At 34.0% G+C, this 18800-nt stretch overlaps 1 protein-coding gene across 2 annotated transcripts in view; it reads left to right on the top strand.

The window, feature by feature from the left end:
• Window positions 1-17477, top strand: part of LOC123547239 (uncharacterized) — a 30924-nt gene extending 13447 nt beyond the window's left edge. Inside the window, exons 1-12 of one of the 2 annotated variants that reach the window (XM_053551527.1) lie at window positions 5187-5265; window positions 5507-5573; window positions 6451-7677; window positions 7894-8097; window positions 8470-8549; window positions 9153-9224; window positions 9513-9600; window positions 10414-10520; window positions 10864-10935; window positions 11757-11889; window positions 16835-16953; window positions 17177-17477. In XM_053551527.1, coding sequence (XP_053407502.1) covers window positions 5242-5265; window positions 5507-5573; window positions 6451-7677; window positions 7894-8097; window positions 8470-8549; window positions 9153-9224; window positions 9513-9600; window positions 10414-10520; window positions 10864-10935; window positions 11757-11889; window positions 16835-16875 — 2115 coding nt within the window. In that variant the 5' untranslated portion in view covers window positions 5187-5241 and the 3' untranslated portion in view covers window positions 16876-16953; window positions 17177-17477. Of the gene's footprint in view, window positions 1-5186; window positions 5266-5506; window positions 5574-6450; window positions 7678-7893; window positions 8098-8469; window positions 8550-9152; window positions 9225-9512; window positions 9601-10413; window positions 10521-10863; window positions 10936-11756; window positions 11890-16834; window positions 16954-17176 lie in introns of those variants that run through there. The other variant, XM_053551528.1, reaches the window with a different exon arrangement.
• Window positions 17478-18800: the final 1323 nt, after the last annotated feature.

Here is an 18800-nt window from a genome sequence, read left to right as displayed (position 1 = left end):
CATAAAAACTGTATTTACACTAAATTGCGTAAGCTAAATAGCACCATAAAATACTTTTCGAAATGAATCTTTTGGATAAGTACAGGCTTTTAGAATCTTTTATATCCGAGATTGATTAATTAGAGATAAGTCTATGACATTGTCAGCAACCTCTTTCATTAAATTGCACACAACGAAGCGCTGCAGTACCCATTACTATAGAGGGCTTTGCGATAAAACTTGCCAATTTCCTGTTTCTCGTTAGTCGAGAAACTTTTTTATTAAAAGATTAGTTGCATACGACGTTTAAATATAAACATGAGCAGAATTATACCGGCAGATGTCGCATAAATTCCTTAAACACGATTGCATGATCATCCTAACGAGATCACAAATGTATGTTACAGAAAACAAAAACTTGAATAAAACATAAGTTACTGAACTGTGATTAAGTATCTAGAATACCAAAATACGTATCAGATTGATGCCGCTGTCGTTAGGATTTAAAGACGTCCTAGATCATTTTGACAGATCGTAAGAGGGGACCAAATAAATCTGTTTATTATGGCAACTAAGTAACCACGATTATTATTCAACTTTACAATATTGTACACTGTATTAGATCAATTGCGCACATCATATGAAACTAGTAGAGCTAATACAAAGCAGAAGTAAGCCGATACTAGTATGAGAAAAGCAGGGCCAATATGAGAAAACAGGGCCAATACGGAATTCAATCATTCTGATTGGTTAAAAAGAGAGGGCCAATACGGAGAAGTCACTTCCGTTAGATTTTTAAATGACGCCTCTTTGTTTTACATAGGAATTATACATTACTATAGTTTTCACATTTTTGACAAAAGTATTATCTCACATGTTCGTGTAATAACCAAGTGAGACTGAGCGGACGTACGATGTTGATGTACGTTTTTTTGTAGATTATAACGATACTTTTGGCTTTTTCGTTATAGTGTCAAACAAGTTCCTGTCAGAAGTTCTGACAATTTTCAAGGAAATATATATTGAGAAAATATGCGAAACTCAGATTAATGGAATGGGTTAGATTTATCTTCAACAGACATTTAGATGGTGTCGTTCATTTGTGCAACAATAGTAGCGATTCAGATGCTGGGAAGTGGATGAATAATATTGGTTGCGGACTCGAAAGTCAGTCGTAAACTGCAAACAATTTCGGATAAGAATAAAACGAGGCATGAGGGTGTATAATATGTGATTGGTTGGTTGTATTATCTTGATCAACACATATGTGTACAATTTTGTGTCTCATTGCTTGCAGCCTACAAAGAAATGACATTTAAAGCAGTTTCTATTACAGCTCAGATGGTAAGATACTCACTAGAGAAAATGAATACGGTAAGTTCCAGTTACTGCTGATTATGTCAAGGCATATATCTATCAAAATTATACACACATACCTACCTACAACCCATTCTGTTTTACTGGCTAAAATGATAATGCTTCAAACACAAGTTTGATCTTCAACATTTATAACTGCCGTAAGGTTAGTTCTGGCTACTACGACTTGACTGGCGCTATTTTTATTTTCAGTTATGGCTTAACACCATTTGGTTACCTAACCAGTGTCGAACCGTTAAATCTGCGCACTGACTCTCGTGAGAAACTGATGAGGTCATGCAAAGTTACTGGCACATTGCTATTTTTGAAAATCAAGATCAACATTTTGTATATTTTCGAATTTTACTGAATTAAAAATCCAACCATTTTCAACAAAGTTCATGAAAAACATACCTCAACGTTTGAATTCACAGAAAATGTCAATAAATAACGATTCTATATGACCTATTTGTTTTTAAAATGAAGAGTATTCTAATATATTGCAGACAGCGGTACCCGTTTGAAAGTTGTGTATATAATTTGTGTTCAGAATTTGTTGCATGGTTTATCTTATGTCAGATCAAAAGAAAATGGATAAGAAATATTTTAAAGTAAAAGGTGAGTCCATTGCATTTCATTTGAGGAAATTATAGCGTGACAGACTTCTGGTACGATTTTTGGTTGGGTTTCAATACGGGATTCGTTTCAGCTCAGAGATCCGTGACAGCACATATACATCTCTGAGCTGAACTTCTTAGCTACTGTAAGGTAACTCAAAAGTTCTTATGGTGTTACCGCCAGTGTTCAAAAGTTGAATAATAAAATTATTATTAATAAAGCGATTTCATATTGGCCTAGTTATTTGTCCTCGGGCAGTCGTATTGGCCCTCGGCCTACGGCCTACGGTCTTGTGCCAATACGACAACCCTTGGACAAATAACAAGGCCAATATAAAATCGCTTGATTAATAACATTATTATACAGATTGAATTGGACGATATATAAAGTCATTTTGCTAATTGTTGTTAATTACTCATGAGCCAATATGATTATAAATCAACAAGAAATGCTGCGTATTTTAACTGATGTCCTTGCACTTTTTCTTTTATCCTGAGGGAACATGGGTGAGATAATCAGTAGATATATATTGCTGTAGTGATTGTTCTATAAAAGTCATGATTTATTTTTGTCGAAATTGTCTGTCTCGATATGTTTTCTTGAAAGAGAGGTATGATATGACCAGAACGCCTAATTAAAGAGCATATTGTACTGAGCATTAGGATATATTTTTCACTCACCTTAAGATGTTTGAAAGTAATGGTTAAAAGGTTAGTAACACGGGAAATCCCCCAGTCAGCAATGTCTTCAGGTTGAAATTTTGATATTTGATGAAGTTGTTGGAGACAGATGTGATACATCTGTACGCTGTAGAATGATATTTTCAGGTTTCGTCGAATATTTAGCCAGTCAAAAGACTGACAGATACATTAAATTCACTCTCGTAACAAATGCATAATTACGAAGGTTATGATAATTTTGAAATATTCCTTGTTTGAAGAAGACTCCTTTGAAAAGAATCTTTAGTCTACTTGATACTCATCTGTAAACGCTTTTTTCCTTGTTACCTTATATGATATACGTTTTCGTGTATTATTTGAATCCAAACATAACAAGAAAACGAACAACTTTTCGAAGCTAATACCAAATTACCGTTGCAAAAGTAGAATTTGTCACTGTTCAACACATTCACGACATTGTTCTAAACCTTTTGACAAAGTGATATCTCTATTTTGTTACAGTTTGTTGCTGATTTGCTATGATAAAGGTTTCATAAAAACTTTCGTTTCCTAGAATTCTGTCAGTACAATTTGCATTTACAAACAGTGAACTAGAACGTGTCAGACTGGGGTAATAATCTGTTAGTTGATATTTGGATGTATCAGTGCAAATATCAGTTCTGTTTGAGATAACGAAAACACATAATTTAGTGCAATGATGCACTTAGATACAGACACCTGTAAATTATCCATTTAAAAAGTAATTGCATTTGATAGCTATAAGCTGTATTTAGTCGTTACATACTTTATATCAGTATATTTGTCAAGAATGATAAACTAAAAAATAATAGGCATGTCAACATTTCATAAGGAAATTTAAGAATTTGATTTTATGTTTAAAAAGTCTTATTATAATAATTATTTTTTTAAATAAATATTTATGTATCGCTCGAAATACCTTTATATAATCATTGCAAAGTATGTGTTTTCTCAAACAAAACTAATATTTGCACAAGTACAAAAATATCAACTAACACAATTTATTTGATTGCCTCAGTCTGACACATTCTAGTTCACTTGCAAATACAATCATTATAATAATAATAAATGTGTTGCAACTTTAAAGTAAGATTCAATAGATCAAGACAAAGTAACAGTTTTGTCTAGACAAACAAAATCTATCTCTGTGTCTATCTCTATCAAGAATAAAAATGTACTGAAAGAATAATTCATCTTTTGAAAACTGCTATAAACGATGTTGAATTTTTCCCTTCATGTCGTACTTTTCAACTAATAGAATAAAAATGAACTACACATTTCATGTCTCTGTACATGGTTTCATGACTCAAGGTGAAATATTTTTAAAAGATATGCAAAACAATTTATGTATAGTTTTCACTAAGTAAATGACCATAACTCTGGTCTACCTGAGTGAAATCCAGAATACCAGAGACAAAACTTCACATGCTATATAACAATCTAATGTTTTATGACTCAAAAGTCAAGTTCATTTTGACATATATGGGACACAAACTTCTATCGCCATAGTGCATATTTTTAGTCAAGGGCCATAACTCTGGTCTTGCAAACTGAAATAATAATAATAATAATAATAATAACAATAAAAATTCAGCTGCAGAAATTCACAAGCGGAAAAATATTCTCACATGGTTTCATGAGCCTAGGTGACAGATATTTTAAGATATGTGCAACACAAACTTTTAAGCACTCTGTGAGTATTTTTCACTAAGTCTAGGACCATAACTCTGGACTGGCTGGGCGAATTCCAAACAGAAAACCCGATGCCTAACTGCACGACACAAATTCGAATAGACGGACGAAAAAACGGGCGTACAAGGGCAAACCTAAATCTCCCAAAAAACTTGAGGGATGGATGGGGGGGGGGGGGGGGGGGGGGCAGATGACAAGGCATATTAAGTAATAAATTGCAGCATAAGAGTCATCTTACATCAAGGGGTGTAAGACGAGTTTTTCCAGCACAAGCGAAAACACAAAAAAATCTTCTCCGGCATGCAAGACGAAATGTCTCAAGGTAATAGTGAAGTTGTCAAACTACGCTATGAAGAGGACAGCAGTATACACAATACAGGGCTCCTGTATGCGGCCGCTTTAAAATACTTGGAATAATGACAGACAATATTTAAATATGCGTCCACTTCCACGGGCAACTATCTATTGTAAAACATTATATATTCGTTACAAAACTTTCTAACGCTGACGTTAAACTTTCTCCAAGAAGGAAGTATGACATTTAGTTGGAAATAAGCCATACAACTAAAACCTCGTGTATACACAGTGCGTTTTATCATTACTGTCGAAAGCATGCATTTTGACGCGACATCAAACTGTCCTCTGTTATAGTAATCGTAACCGGCATCAGAAAGTGCTAACTCTCTTATAGACATAAAAACGTTTTAAGCTTTATGAGAAAAATGTATATATATATAGGAATAAATCGCGGTTTAGTACGCTTCAATTAACTGTTAACAGAAAACATGTCTGTATTTCAAAGTTTTAAAGTGTTGTCTGCGTTATCTTTTTCCTTATCATTTTTGACATTTCATTTTAAAACGTTTAATCAAAGGACGGTCCTCCAAAAATTAGAACAATGGAGTTAACTGTCAAAATATTTGTAAGTAAAATATCACATATCTATAGATGTATGAAATTAATGTTTTAGTACTGAATTCATTTAACGTGGAAATCATTAGTTTTGTTGACATTCAGGAATTAGACTCAATATGTAGACCCAATATCAATACATTATTAATAAAACTGCACATGAATGTGATAAGAAAGTTATCATTTGTTAAAGAAAATATTATCAAATAACACCACAGTGTAAAATGCTAGAATTTTATATTTGTTCCCAGCTCTGTGTGATAACTAGTGCTACAGTCCTAGTTTATGGACAGACAGACAGTAAATGTACGAGTACATGTAAGTAAAATCCTTTGCTTTGATGATAAAGAATGATAACACAGTTTTCTTTTATAAAAAATAGGTCATAGGTTAAACATATTTTAACATGTTTCGAACGCTGCCATGGTCACGGCCGGAAACGTACATTCTTGTATGAAACCATTTAAGGTTTGGTATTTCTCAGGATGCGGAAGGCTTTCTTGATGATCGAGCTAAAATAGATCTCGAGCAGTAAAAAACTGAATAATTCATAGATGTTAAAGAAGACACAGGTCGAGTCGTAGAAGACACAGTTCGTGTCGTAAAAGACACAGATCGAGATGCAGAAGACACAGGTCGAGTTGTAAACCCTGATCATAATATAAGTGTTATATTCATCTTCCATGGACAGACAAAACGTAAATATAATTTTTTTAATGTAACTGTATGTGTTATAGAGTCTGTCCTACATTCATGTAACATTGCTTACTAAAACATGAAAAGTTCTATACACTTTATTATCACCAAAACGTATAAACACCCCGTACTAACAAACCAGCTCATATTCAAAGTTTAGACGGTGTTATAATGATAAAATATCTCGATTCGGTTTTTCTTTTTTCTTATTAATAATTTAAAGAAAGAAACAATACCTTACTGACCATTTGTGAGCGATCATGCATTTTTAACAAAAGATATGATAAACCACAAACATCTGTGCATTCAATACCAACGCATTAAATATTAATAATTCACCATTAAAACATTGTGGTTATTTGTTATTGACGTTTTTTTAATTTAAAAAATCCCAAACAAACCAAAAACACAAACATATTTTCAATCCTGACTAGGTAAAAATGAAACATATTGCTCTGTTGTGATACTATCTTATCATTAGGTATTTCTGTTTTTAAAGCTACCACTGGAACGCATTTCATGATTGCCGTGCCGGAAAGTTACAGAAGACCAGACAAAATAGTGCTTCATATCACATCTACAAACATGACAAATGTTACCGTGAAAGCCCCAGACAAATATTTTGATCAAACTTTCAGCATTGTTGATCATATACAACTGAACTTATCAAGTAGGGTAATGCATACTAGTTCCGGAACGTCCAGTACCGCTAAGAAAGGAATAGAAATAAAGTGTGATAAGCCATGCTCTGTTGCTGTGTTACCTCACCATTCAAACGACGCTGTTGAAGGCTTTCTAGCATATCCCGTTAACGCGCTTTCAACTAAATATGTTATATCATCATATGACCCTTACAGTAGTTCCTATAGCGAATTTTTACTAGCAATTATAGAAGATAACACTCATGTTGAACTAACCAAAAAATATGGACGATACTCCGACAGCAGTTCTGTTACTTTGAATAAATTTAACACATATATATTTAAATCAAGATACGATCTTAGTGACTCAGTGATTTCTAGTAGCAAGCCAATAGCAGTATTCTCCGCTACTGGATCGAGTGAAATTCCAAGGGGTTATGGAGACTTTCAATATATTGTGGAACAAATGATTCCTACAAAGTTTTGGTCGAAGTCCTATATCGTACCAGCTCTGTATCCTAGAGAAGAATATCTTTATCGAATCTATAGTGCAGAAAATGATACATCCGTAATACAACACCATGACAATGCTACAAACACCACTCTTGATTCAACAACGCATATTTCAAATATTGCATCTAAACCAGCTGTGATTATAGCTGACAAACCCATAAGCGTGATTCAGTACTGTTATGATAGAGATACAATGGCTGGGGATCCTTTCATGACGACTGTGCAAGCTATATCACAGTTCGAAAACACCTACGAATTTATCACTGACTTTGACCGCATGAACAATGAAATATGGCCTGTTACCTTAGCTATAACAGTACTCTCTACTGATGTATCAGGGATACTTCTGGACGGCAGTAACTCTTATATTCGTCGCTATGGCCACAAGGAGCCTGTGCCTCCACCGTTGGACAATTACACTGTTATTTACATTAATATGACTAGTCAAACTTTTGGAAGCTTTCACACCTTGCATCATGAATTCGGAAAACCTTTTGGGGCAACGCTGTACAGTTTACCAGCAGCGGCCGCAGCCTACGGTTATCCATTGAAGTTCGCTTTGAAAGACAAAGGTAACAATATACGATATCTGAATCATTTCGTTGTTAATGTAAGTAAGATGGTTAGTACATAAAAGAACACAAACACACATATTTTCATGTGACGATCTGGTTTTTAAGATCAGAGTTCTGTTTGCAAGGAGTAGAGAAATGAACACACAAATCCATGTTCAAATACAAATGTACAATATTTTATATAATAATTCACTTAACCTATCTAAATTCCAGTTTGTCAAATACCTACAACAACAACAACAACAACAACGACGACGACGACGACGACTACCACTACTACTACACCTACTTTGGCGACGACAACGACAACACTCGCAACAACAACAACACCAGTACCATCATCCACTAAAGTGTCAATTACAACAGAGTGGAATTCAGCTACAACCTTCTCCACAAACAATACCGGAACCAACCGAAGTAATTTTCTTTTTGTAAGAATACATATATAAAACTTTTCGGTAAGCTTCACTCAGTATTTGAGTGAAAAAATTGCAAAGAAATCTGTCACCAGTTTATCACTTTTTTGTTTTTCAATTTTATTTTCATGCTGTACCAGGATTCAAATGGAGAAAAAAGTTGTCTTGGAGTTGTACATATTCAATAATATTTTTGCAAAATTAACAAAGAGAATAACTTCTCTCAGGATTTGATTAACCCATTTAGAAGACGTCCTAATAATGAAGTAAACTGAACATAAATGTGACGTTTGTAATAAATCCTTCCATCACTAATGACTGATTTTCAGCTACATCTGTAAACTATCTACCCATTATATACTCTGTTGTGCAGGTGGAATTCAGTGCTTCGATTGCCGAGATATTCCACACCTCAAATATTGTGATAAAGTCACTACTTGCTCCTTGCATGAGGTATGTTTGGCCAATTATAGAATGTTTATCATATTATCCTATTTGCGATCTCTAATCACTTGCTTTGCAGTTGGCAAAGATCGTTTTCATACTTTAAGGTACTATGTACATATATTTATTGATATTAAGAATGCATCTTCCTCTGATATTTAACGCAAGCTTTCTTATCGAAATAAGATTACAACTTTTGTAAATAATACAACTATGTCATCAAAGTTAACAACTCCAAAAAAGAAGTGTTTTATTGTGTAAAACTACATATGATGCAGTAGGGTTATTATAATAGTAGCTGGATCTAGGATACTATACAAGACTCAAGACCTTTGCTACGTGGGCCGAATACTGTTACAATGACCCTTTTATAATATATATTGACCATTTTGTTTCATGCTTTTTTGATCGAGGTTTATCGGTGAGTGGGTTTTGTTTCTGTATTTATAAAACTGTGTCCGGTCATGAATATTAATTAATGAAAGTAGTCCGGCAACATGCACAATACAGGATTTAGAGTGCGATGCGGAATTGTTTCCTTACATGTGAAATCAAGTATATAAGTATATATCAAGTATATAATAAAGATATATATTGTTCATTACTGTTGAGGTTTGCTACGTAGAGAGTTACACAAAGCCTCATGGGGAAAATCTATACCGGTCAGGCTGTATTCAAAAGGAGGTTTGTATTAGTCTTATCAAGAGAAACATCTTTCAAAACAGATTTAAAATCTCTTTATCACATGTTCATTATTTTTTTAGAATTTTGTATCAAACAAATGCTGTATAAATATTTCTCTGAAACTTTGAGAAGGGTGATTAACACTTTTACATGACTAGTTGTTTATTACCAGTTTTCTATCTGAAAACAAAGTCGAACATTTTTACCTGAAGCAGTGATATATAGCTGAATTACTACTTTTTTCTTTCTCCTCACTTTATTTCAATAATCTTTTCAATATGTTGGAAGAGGTGTATACCTTTGAGTGGACAAAATGACTGCCTCCAGTGCTGTGAGTCTCATGACTTTTGCAATATGGACGGCTGTGAAGAAGAAGGTAATTTAACTATGCAATTTAAAAAATACATTGTGTTCTAGGTAAATTTTCTTTCAATTTGAAGGTTCAAACAAATATAGATTTTGTTCCTTCCATTTAAAGATGATGTAACAAGCAAACTGATACCTTTATCAAAGGTAACAGGGAATTGGTAGAATGATGTTTTCATAAAGTCTCATGTAGATTTATATTATTTGTTACTTGTATTCCTCTTGCTTGTTGGTTTGATAAGTTATGATAACATATTCATTCAATTTTACTTCATCACCAACAGTTCTGATTAGAACAATCATCCGTTTTTGTAGTTATATATCTACAGTAGCGTATCTGTCCCTAAACATACGAACTATCTGTCGGCCCATGTTGTTGTCTATCACATACTGAGCTGCACGGTGGCAGCTGTACCAGGGAAATCTTTTACATTTGCCCTTTCATCAGCAGGCGGTCGGCTAAGGCAGCGAATCCTGTCCAAATGTTAAAGATGATTTTACAGTGTTCGACAGGGTTTCAGTCATTCGGAAATGACATTTTCAATAGCGCTCTCCCGTGTTCTATAAATAGAACATACCGCAGATATACCTTCATGCATCACACAAATTCATTAGCATTCGCTGTTAGAATTATGACCAAGATCGACTGTCATTCAGTATCGGTGCACGTTTTAATCAAAATAGAAAAGGCTCTCCTACAGTGTTTAGTTATGTCTAAAATTGTATAAAATTCGCATATTGTCGTATTCAGAAAAGTTTAAAACATTCGGCACTGCCTGATTTGTGTATCTTGAATAAAGAGAAATTTGTCATAATATTTCAGCTCAGGGTTCACTAAGTGCAGGAAACAGGGGACCATATTGTTACGACTGTTCTCATCTCGGAGAAAATGAAAATTGTCACTCCGTGCAAATATGTCCCTCCGACCAGGTAAATAGTTCAATAATACAAATTTTCATTTAAATGTGCTAGCTCTGTATTTTATCAATTTAGTTTTTTTAATGGAATACTTGGCAGATGATATGAATATATCTTAAATGTTACCCAAACAATGACTAGCCCAGTTAATTTTTATGTGTTTAAGCAATGGACACTGCCTCGTATCTAAATATCTTAGCATGGTACTATACGAAATTAGTGAAATTAGAACATTTGAAATAAGAACTATTTTTATGAATAATAAAACACTTAAATGTAAAATGAATAAAATGAAGTATTTTGATTAACTGTGACGTAAAAATGAGTGAGCTTACTGACCAAAAGAATGTTTCAGGTGTGTATGGTAGAGAAGTATGCGTGGGGAGACAATGATTTCAACTACGTCATGGGATGTATACGTCCGCACGTAATTTTTTTTTATTTTTTATTTCTTATTCAATATTTTAAGGTGTTTACAAGCAGATTGTGTATTCTCGATCTTGGCATTTAACAGAAGGTAGTGCGCGCGTTGAGCTACATTAAAGTTACTCGCCCACAGTTTGAATGAAAATTTTCAACATGTTCATTTCCACCAAGTTTGGCATAAAATGTATATATGGCACTGAAAAATGATGAAGTTGGGGCAAATAAGTCAGATTTTGGTAAAAATGCAAGAAGAAAATTTTCTACATTAATTCAATTAAAAAGTGTTGCCATGGTAAACTACCTTCTACACAATATGTTTGGTTATTTATAAGAATATCTTATAACAATTTTACGTGAATAAGTTTGTACGACTAGACACTTTCAGATAACTCATTTTTATGTATTTTTGAGAGGAATTATTTTTTACCTAAAATCTATGGGTTATTCCCTTTAACGCCCGAACAATTCCGAATTGCCTAACAAGAATACGTAATTATACGGAAATTGTCGAGTAGCATTACGGGCCCACTATATTAAAGATAGTTTTAAAATTCGTGGACATGCATTTGCTGTTCAAAATGACTGAGGTAATCAATAAAAATGTGCATAACATTTGTTCAGCAATTCAAACAATTTTATTGCTGAATATTATCAATTATAACTGTAAATATTCTTTTGTCTTTATTTGTTATGTACTATGAAGAATGGCACATGATATCAAGGGGTTCACTTTGTTAAAAATGTGAGTGATATAACGAAAATGCCTCCTGTAACAGACATATGCATTTAAACAATACAAACTTTCTAATAAATTGACGACAGGTTTGCGAAGCCAGGAAACGCTCGATTGTAGACAGGAAGCTGAATGTTCGTCACGTACCCGTGTGTACACATTGCTGCACCTCTGATTTCTGTAACCAGAACTGCACACACCATTACACACCTGGAATTATCGGTACGTATTAAGACAAACGTAAACCTACATGTTGCTGTTGTAGTTTCTTACATTTATACTAATGCATAAATCATGTTATATCTGCAATAACTGTTAAGTAGTTTTATTGTGTCTTTTTTATATAAAAGTATACTGCAATTAGAAATTCAAAAGCATTAACGTGTTATGTTGCAAACAATAGAATAGACGAAACAATGAATGGGATTTTTAAATTATATGATTGTAAGTCGTTACTTTATTATGTATCGTCAAACTGATTTGAAAAAGTATATTCAACAAGAGTGCAAGAATGTCACAATATACGCTCGTCGCAGCAAATTAGCAAACAGCAGCTGTGTTTGCAAATGGAATCTTAACTTTGTGCTTGTTTAGTAATGATTGTAATTCTTTTGTTTTTCTATGTCCACAAAAAAACTCCTTACCAAGTACAGATACCTTAAAATACACCTAAAATTTGAAAGTAATATCTTTGTTGTACCACAGAAAAGTGATCTTGGTTTTTTCCTACGGTCAATTATAAAAAAAGTTACAGTATAGGTTATTTAAAGTAACAACTAAGGGAAGTTAATCTTAAAAAAAAAAAAAAATCCAAAAGTCCACACAAAAAACCTTACCCTGTAGAGATAGGTCAAAATACACCTCAACATTGGATGTTATATGCATGTTGTACTACAGAAAAGTGGTCTAAATTTTTCCCTCTGACTAGTAATGAAAAAGTTGCAATATAAGCTATTTACAGTAACAACAAAGGGAAGTAATTCTAAAGAAGGGACCTGCACATGACACTTCGTCTCATGATGGTGTACAATTGTGCCTAGTTACATCAAAATCCCTCCATGCATGAAGAAGAAATTATTCGGACAAAGTCATTCTTGTATCTGACCTTTGCCCTCTAAGTGTGACCTTGACCTTAGACCTAGGGACCTGGTTCTTGCGCAAGACACTCCATCTAGTGGTGGTGAACATTTGTGCCAAGTTATATCAAAATCCCTCCATGCATGAAGAAGAAATGCTCCGGACAAAGTTTTCATTCTTGTATCCTTTGACCTCTAAGTGTGACCTTGACCTTAGACCTAGGGACCTGGTTCTTGCGCATGACACTCCGTCTCATGATGGTGAACAATTGTGCCAAGTTACATCAAAATCCCTCCATGCACGAAGAAGATATGCTCCGGACAAAGTCATTCTTGAATTTGACATTTGATCTCTAAGCATGACCTTGATTTTAGACCTAGGGACCTGGTTCTTGCGCATGACACTCCGTCTCATGATGGTAAAAAAATGTGCCAAGTTTCATCAAAATCCCTCCATGCATGAAGAAGATATGCTCCGGACAAAGTCATTCTTGAATTTGACCTTTGATCTCTAAGTGTGACCTTGACCTTAGACCTAGGGACCTGGTTCTTGCGCATGACACTCCGTGTCATGATGGTGAACAATTGTGCTGAGGTTCATCAAAATTCCTCCATGCAAGAAGAAGATATGCTCCGGACAAAGTCATTCATGAATTTGACCTTTGACCTCAAATTGTGACCTTGACCTTAGACCTAGGGACCTGGTTCTTGCGCAAGACACTCCGTCCTATGATGGTGAACAACTGTGCCGAGTTTCATCAAAATCCCTCCATGCATGAAGAAGATATGCTCCGGACAAAGTCTGTGGACGCCGCCCGCCGCCCATCCGCCCGCCCGCCCGCCAGGGGCGTTCCCATAATACGTCCCGTTTTTCAAACGGGCGTATAAAAAGTATATGCTCCTTATCGGTACGTATGAAGACAAACGTAAAAACATGTTGGTTCTGCAGTTTCTTACATTTATATTAATGCATAAATCGTCTTATATCAGCAAGAAATATAAAGTATTTTTATCGTGTTTTTTTTTGTTTAAATAAAGGTATACTGTAATTCTAAAGGGCAAACAAAAACATAGTCGAAACAATAAATAGATTTTTGAAATTGTGTTTGTAAGTCGTTATTTTATTGTATATCGTCAACTTGATTTGAACAATGTAGATGGAATGCTCCTTTACTTTCAGGTTAAAACAACGTTTCTATGAGCAACAATCATCTGATAATAAACAGCCGTGAACTGTCATTTTATTTTATTTGTTTCTGTCACTATTCATATTAAATATAATTTGGAAATTAAAGATATGGATCATTTCTTGCATCAGATATATGAATTAAGTTTAATAAAATAAACTTGGACACAAAAAAGCGATGTTAAGCTTTCAAATCTGAAAAGTTTTTTTTACCACTAAGTAGTAACAAAGCAGACAGGCTTAATGAAATTTAGTAAAACAGACTTAGGATTCGACAAAATATTCAAATGAGCCATCTGCATAGCTCAATGGGGAGAGCGCAGATCTAGGGAATCGTATGTTCTCCTCGACGATTTGACAGAAGATAGTGTGTCAGAAAGAATTTTCATCCACCTCATAATCATAAGTAGAAGTTGACACTTGTATGCGTAGAACAGAATAGTAATGGTAGAGAACCTAGAAACAATAGCTAGGTAAACTGCATGTCGTTACACGACTGAAATACGGTTGCAAAACCGAAAACAGAAACGAATATGCTGCTGCATTACATATACTGTGGAATCATTTAATTTCGTTGATATGAGATTTGCGGTTTGGGTCTAAACTACTATTTCTTATGAAATTAAATTAGTAGATTTCATGTTTTGAAGATTTTTTAAATACTGGCTTTTTGTATGTTCGATGAGATATAAGTTTTTGGATTGACACAACCACGAGATCCACGGAAGTACACAGAAAGGAGACCTCTAGAACAGATATCGTCGCCCGATAACCATAGTGTTCTATGTGTATTTTTCTTGTTTTCGAGAAAATCAAGTTTGAAGTTTCAAGAGTTTATAACTTTTTTGTTTGTTGACGAATTCTAACAGAAATTGTTATGTGTTTTATTTATGTAGTTCTAAGGAAAAGTACGAAATACTATAAAGAACCGTTGTTTCAAACATACAACACTGGAAATCCTGTCTAGTGCAGATAGAACATTCTTCAAAATGTAATCGCCGTTCTACTCAGAACCATAATGTTCTTTGCAGTTATTATATATGTAATATATATAAATAGATAAATAAAATATGCAGTTTAATTCAATTAAACCGAGGTTGCAGTTTCACTCTCTCAGTGCTTTGGAAGGAAGCATTGAAGTGTTACATTGAAGTGAATTACTTTTGTCCAGATACGTTCTCATTCGAATTGTTATAGCACTCATGTTTCACAATTTTTAATTAAACATGCCTGTTCCTAGAGCAGAACAACTGGACAAGTATGTATGAGTTTGGAATTAAAAATGATGACTTACATCTAGACTACTGCTATGTGGGAAATTGAGAATTTAGTTGCAATTTTACTTGTTGACTTCTACATCAGATTCATTCTTCAGCCATTTTATATAACATCACGTGACTTGATAGGAGCAATCCATTGGTTACCACACAGATAGAACATTTTGGTTTTCAGGAAAACATGAAAATTGCAGATAGAACAAAAAGGCTCTGTTGATATATAAAAATAGAAATGCCACCGAAAGAGGACCAGGTCACTGTGACCTAGATCTCACCGAGGTCTTTCCAGTGGTATATAATATTCATTTTGGCCAAAAGGACAGATAGAACACTATGGTTCTCGGGCGACGATATATCGGTCGAGGTTATATGCGGTCAATTAAAACACTTAAGGCAATTCACTCTGTTTAGATAAAACAAAACAGCGATTCGTTGTTACATCCCTTCCTTCTTATATTAGATAACTGCTATGTGTTAGATATTGATGTAGAAATAACAATTGTTAGTTGACCAAAATTCATAATGCGGCATTACAATTCTTCTATGATATAATATTCTACATCGTATAAGCTGGCAAACACAAAACATTAAAGAAACGGGGAAAATGGTATGTTTAAAACTTTCACCTAGTTTCATTTGTAACAATGATCTGCACAATGTAACATTCTAGGAAACCCAGTCCCTTCCCGAATGTTTAGTGTTTTGATGTTTATGTCCCACTTATTACATATTTATAATAGAAAGCAAATGAAATATAAATTTTGCTTTTTTTTGTGGCTCCCCAAAAATATTTTTGGTGGACGGATTAGTTTTGCTTTAATTTGTCGATCAGTCCGTTCATGCGGTAACATTTTTTTGCATGGTTTGACCTAGAGTCGTGACACCACAGAAATATCATTAAGCACGTAAAGTAGAGTACTTGAGGCTCAGGCGGTTTGTGATGTCACTCATAAAAACCAGATTGATTGTCCCTGTCTTTGTCAAAATATGAAATGGGAGAAAAGTTTGTATCGCACGTATGTTCTGGAGTCATGACAAATTACAGTGATGTTATTCAGCATGCTCAGTTGCACATCGGATGTTTAATTTGATTTACACACTCCCTACACAGATGTGAAAAAAAAAGAATTATCATTTTTATTTTACTCTCTCTTTCATTTTGTTGTATCTTATGTTTGTTAGTTTCGTCTGTGGCGTCCCTGTCCCCAGGCATTCCTGCCCCATCCACACCTCATCAGCAGCCAAGTCACATTTTTTTTTGCTTAACAAATTAACGTTTAGTTAGTCTTGCATTGTCAATAAGTATCATATGACCCAATCTGATTAAAATCATCTCCTAAAATGATACGCCTTGCAAGACCGTGCACTTCAGTGTTGGTTGGTCGCCCTAAATGTTTTGTTAAGCATAAACTGTTAAAACATTTCCAGTTGTGTGGTAAATTATTAGAGAAATGTGAGTTCTTATCTATAAAGTATTAATACTACCATTCATACACTTTCTTTTTTATTTTTGAATGAATAGAATGCAACTGAGTATTTCAAAATATCCTATATTTCGTTCGCTCTTCTGTGGAAAGAAAAGTCAGTAATTTACTTATTCATTTGAAAGGTTTCAATGTCTTGTCTAGGAAACACGGATTATCCATATCTTCTTGTGTTAATGCAGTAAATGTTGACAGGGCTGATAAATGGAATTTTGATTTCTTTCATCAGAGACGACTTGTAACCAGATTTTCTCAAAGCGCAAGTAAGTTAACCAGACAATCAATGTATGATTTATTACCCGATTCCTATATTCCTGCTGAGTTAAATGTCAAGTATTAGCCATGCATTTCACCGCATAAAACTGAAGAGTTAAATTTATGAGTATAGCAAGTTTATGGGTACAGAGAGTTTCTGGCTATAGTTTATGTATATAGAGGTTATGGGACTAGAGTGATTTTGAACATAGAGAGTTTATGATGTTATAGTTTTAGGTTTTAAACAGATGTGAGAGGAGCGACTGAACCACGCCAAAGTAACGCTGCTGGAATCATGAAAAATTCAAACTATACAACAACAGTTTAATGCCAGCAGGGACAATGACCTTATACAGCTTTTGGTTTTAAACTTATGTGGAAGGAGCGGTCTCTAATGGACTCATGACAAATGAACGAATTATGAGGAAAATATATGGTTTTCCAAATATGTTATTATATACAATAAGCAGGCTACTAAAATGAATAAAGTTGATGACTTTATTGTTCTTACAGGGCTCAGAGTCAAAGTTAATTATTTTTTGTTTCTATGTATTTAACAAATGGACCCTTTGATTAGGGCCAATGACAAACCGGACTACAAGACAATCCAGATAAGATATAGACAACGGGGTCGCATTAAAGACGACCTGGACTTTTTTTTTCGAAAGGCATGCGCCATGTACTTTAACAAAAAACATGTAATGTATTATTTAGAATGATTTCCAAGTATTACTGTGTGCAGGAATGATGTTTCATTCTTTTAATATATGAAAAAATTCTAAAAGTCTAAATGTTTAATGTAGAAAAAATATTTATATTATAAAATGGCACTGTGAAGCTATTAATCGAACGTAGTGTAATTTTCAACTATATATCAAACTTGTAACTTTTGTTTAAGGCGACAGTTATGTTTACTTGATGTCAAAAAAAAATCCGTTAAACAGGTCAATGGCATTAGTAAATCACGTGTGTTCTTTGTGGCTAGACCTGCTATTTTATTTCCTTGTAATCTGCATAACTCTATGTAACTTTTAAAAGGAAAACGTCACTAAGTATCAATGAAAATTAAACGACCTTTCAGTATTGCTTTCTCTAAGGTCATCCAATGCAAGAAGAACGAGCACCTTTTCAAGCTGATTATCTAAAAATCAATGCTATGTTAACTTTGTAAATTCTAATCCATCTAATCTTGATTAATGATAGACATTTCCATGACATTGTCCTTACCCTCTTGGTGTTATGTTTGTTACAATCAAACGCAGTCGAGAAAAGTTCGATAATAATGTTCTGGTTGTTGAACCTTTAGATATTTTTTTTCTGTCGGTAAAGTAAGCACGTGTTAAACGGGAAATAGAATTCTGTGGTGATATAATATGACATATATTACTTGTTGAAAATTTGTGCATAAATATGCAAATACTTGTAACTTTGTTTCAGACTGAGACGTAATGTAGAAAATAACGATATCGGCTAATACTATTTTTTCGCGTAATAGGAAGTACTGTATAATAATGTCCATGTACTGTTGAGGGAAATATGATTTGCAGCTTTTTGCCATTATCGTCTTCTATTTCTCGTTTTACAGTAATATTTTCAAGGTTTTGTCTGTCATTATCTTATGCTATACGTCGTTATACAGTGATAATGACAAGGTTTTGTCATTCTGGTTTGATATAAAGTGTTTACATAAGGGGTTAGAGATATAATAGAAATTAATATTAAACTAGAATATTAAGAGTTGACATCACTTACAAACACTTAAAAGCAAACTTAATAGTAGGCGAAAAGTTTTATAAAGCCATATGAAAATCATTAAGTGTTTTTGTTTTCTCCCAAACTTGGTGTAAGGCACTTT

This window comes from Mercenaria mercenaria, chromosome 9 (assembly GCF_021730395.1).
Source record: "Mercenaria mercenaria strain notata chromosome 9, MADL_Memer_1, whole genome shotgun sequence".
Taxonomy (NCBI): Eukaryota; Metazoa; Mollusca; class Bivalvia; order Venerida; family Veneridae; genus Mercenaria; species Mercenaria mercenaria.
This window is presented reverse-complemented; position numbering and strand designations above follow the sequence as displayed.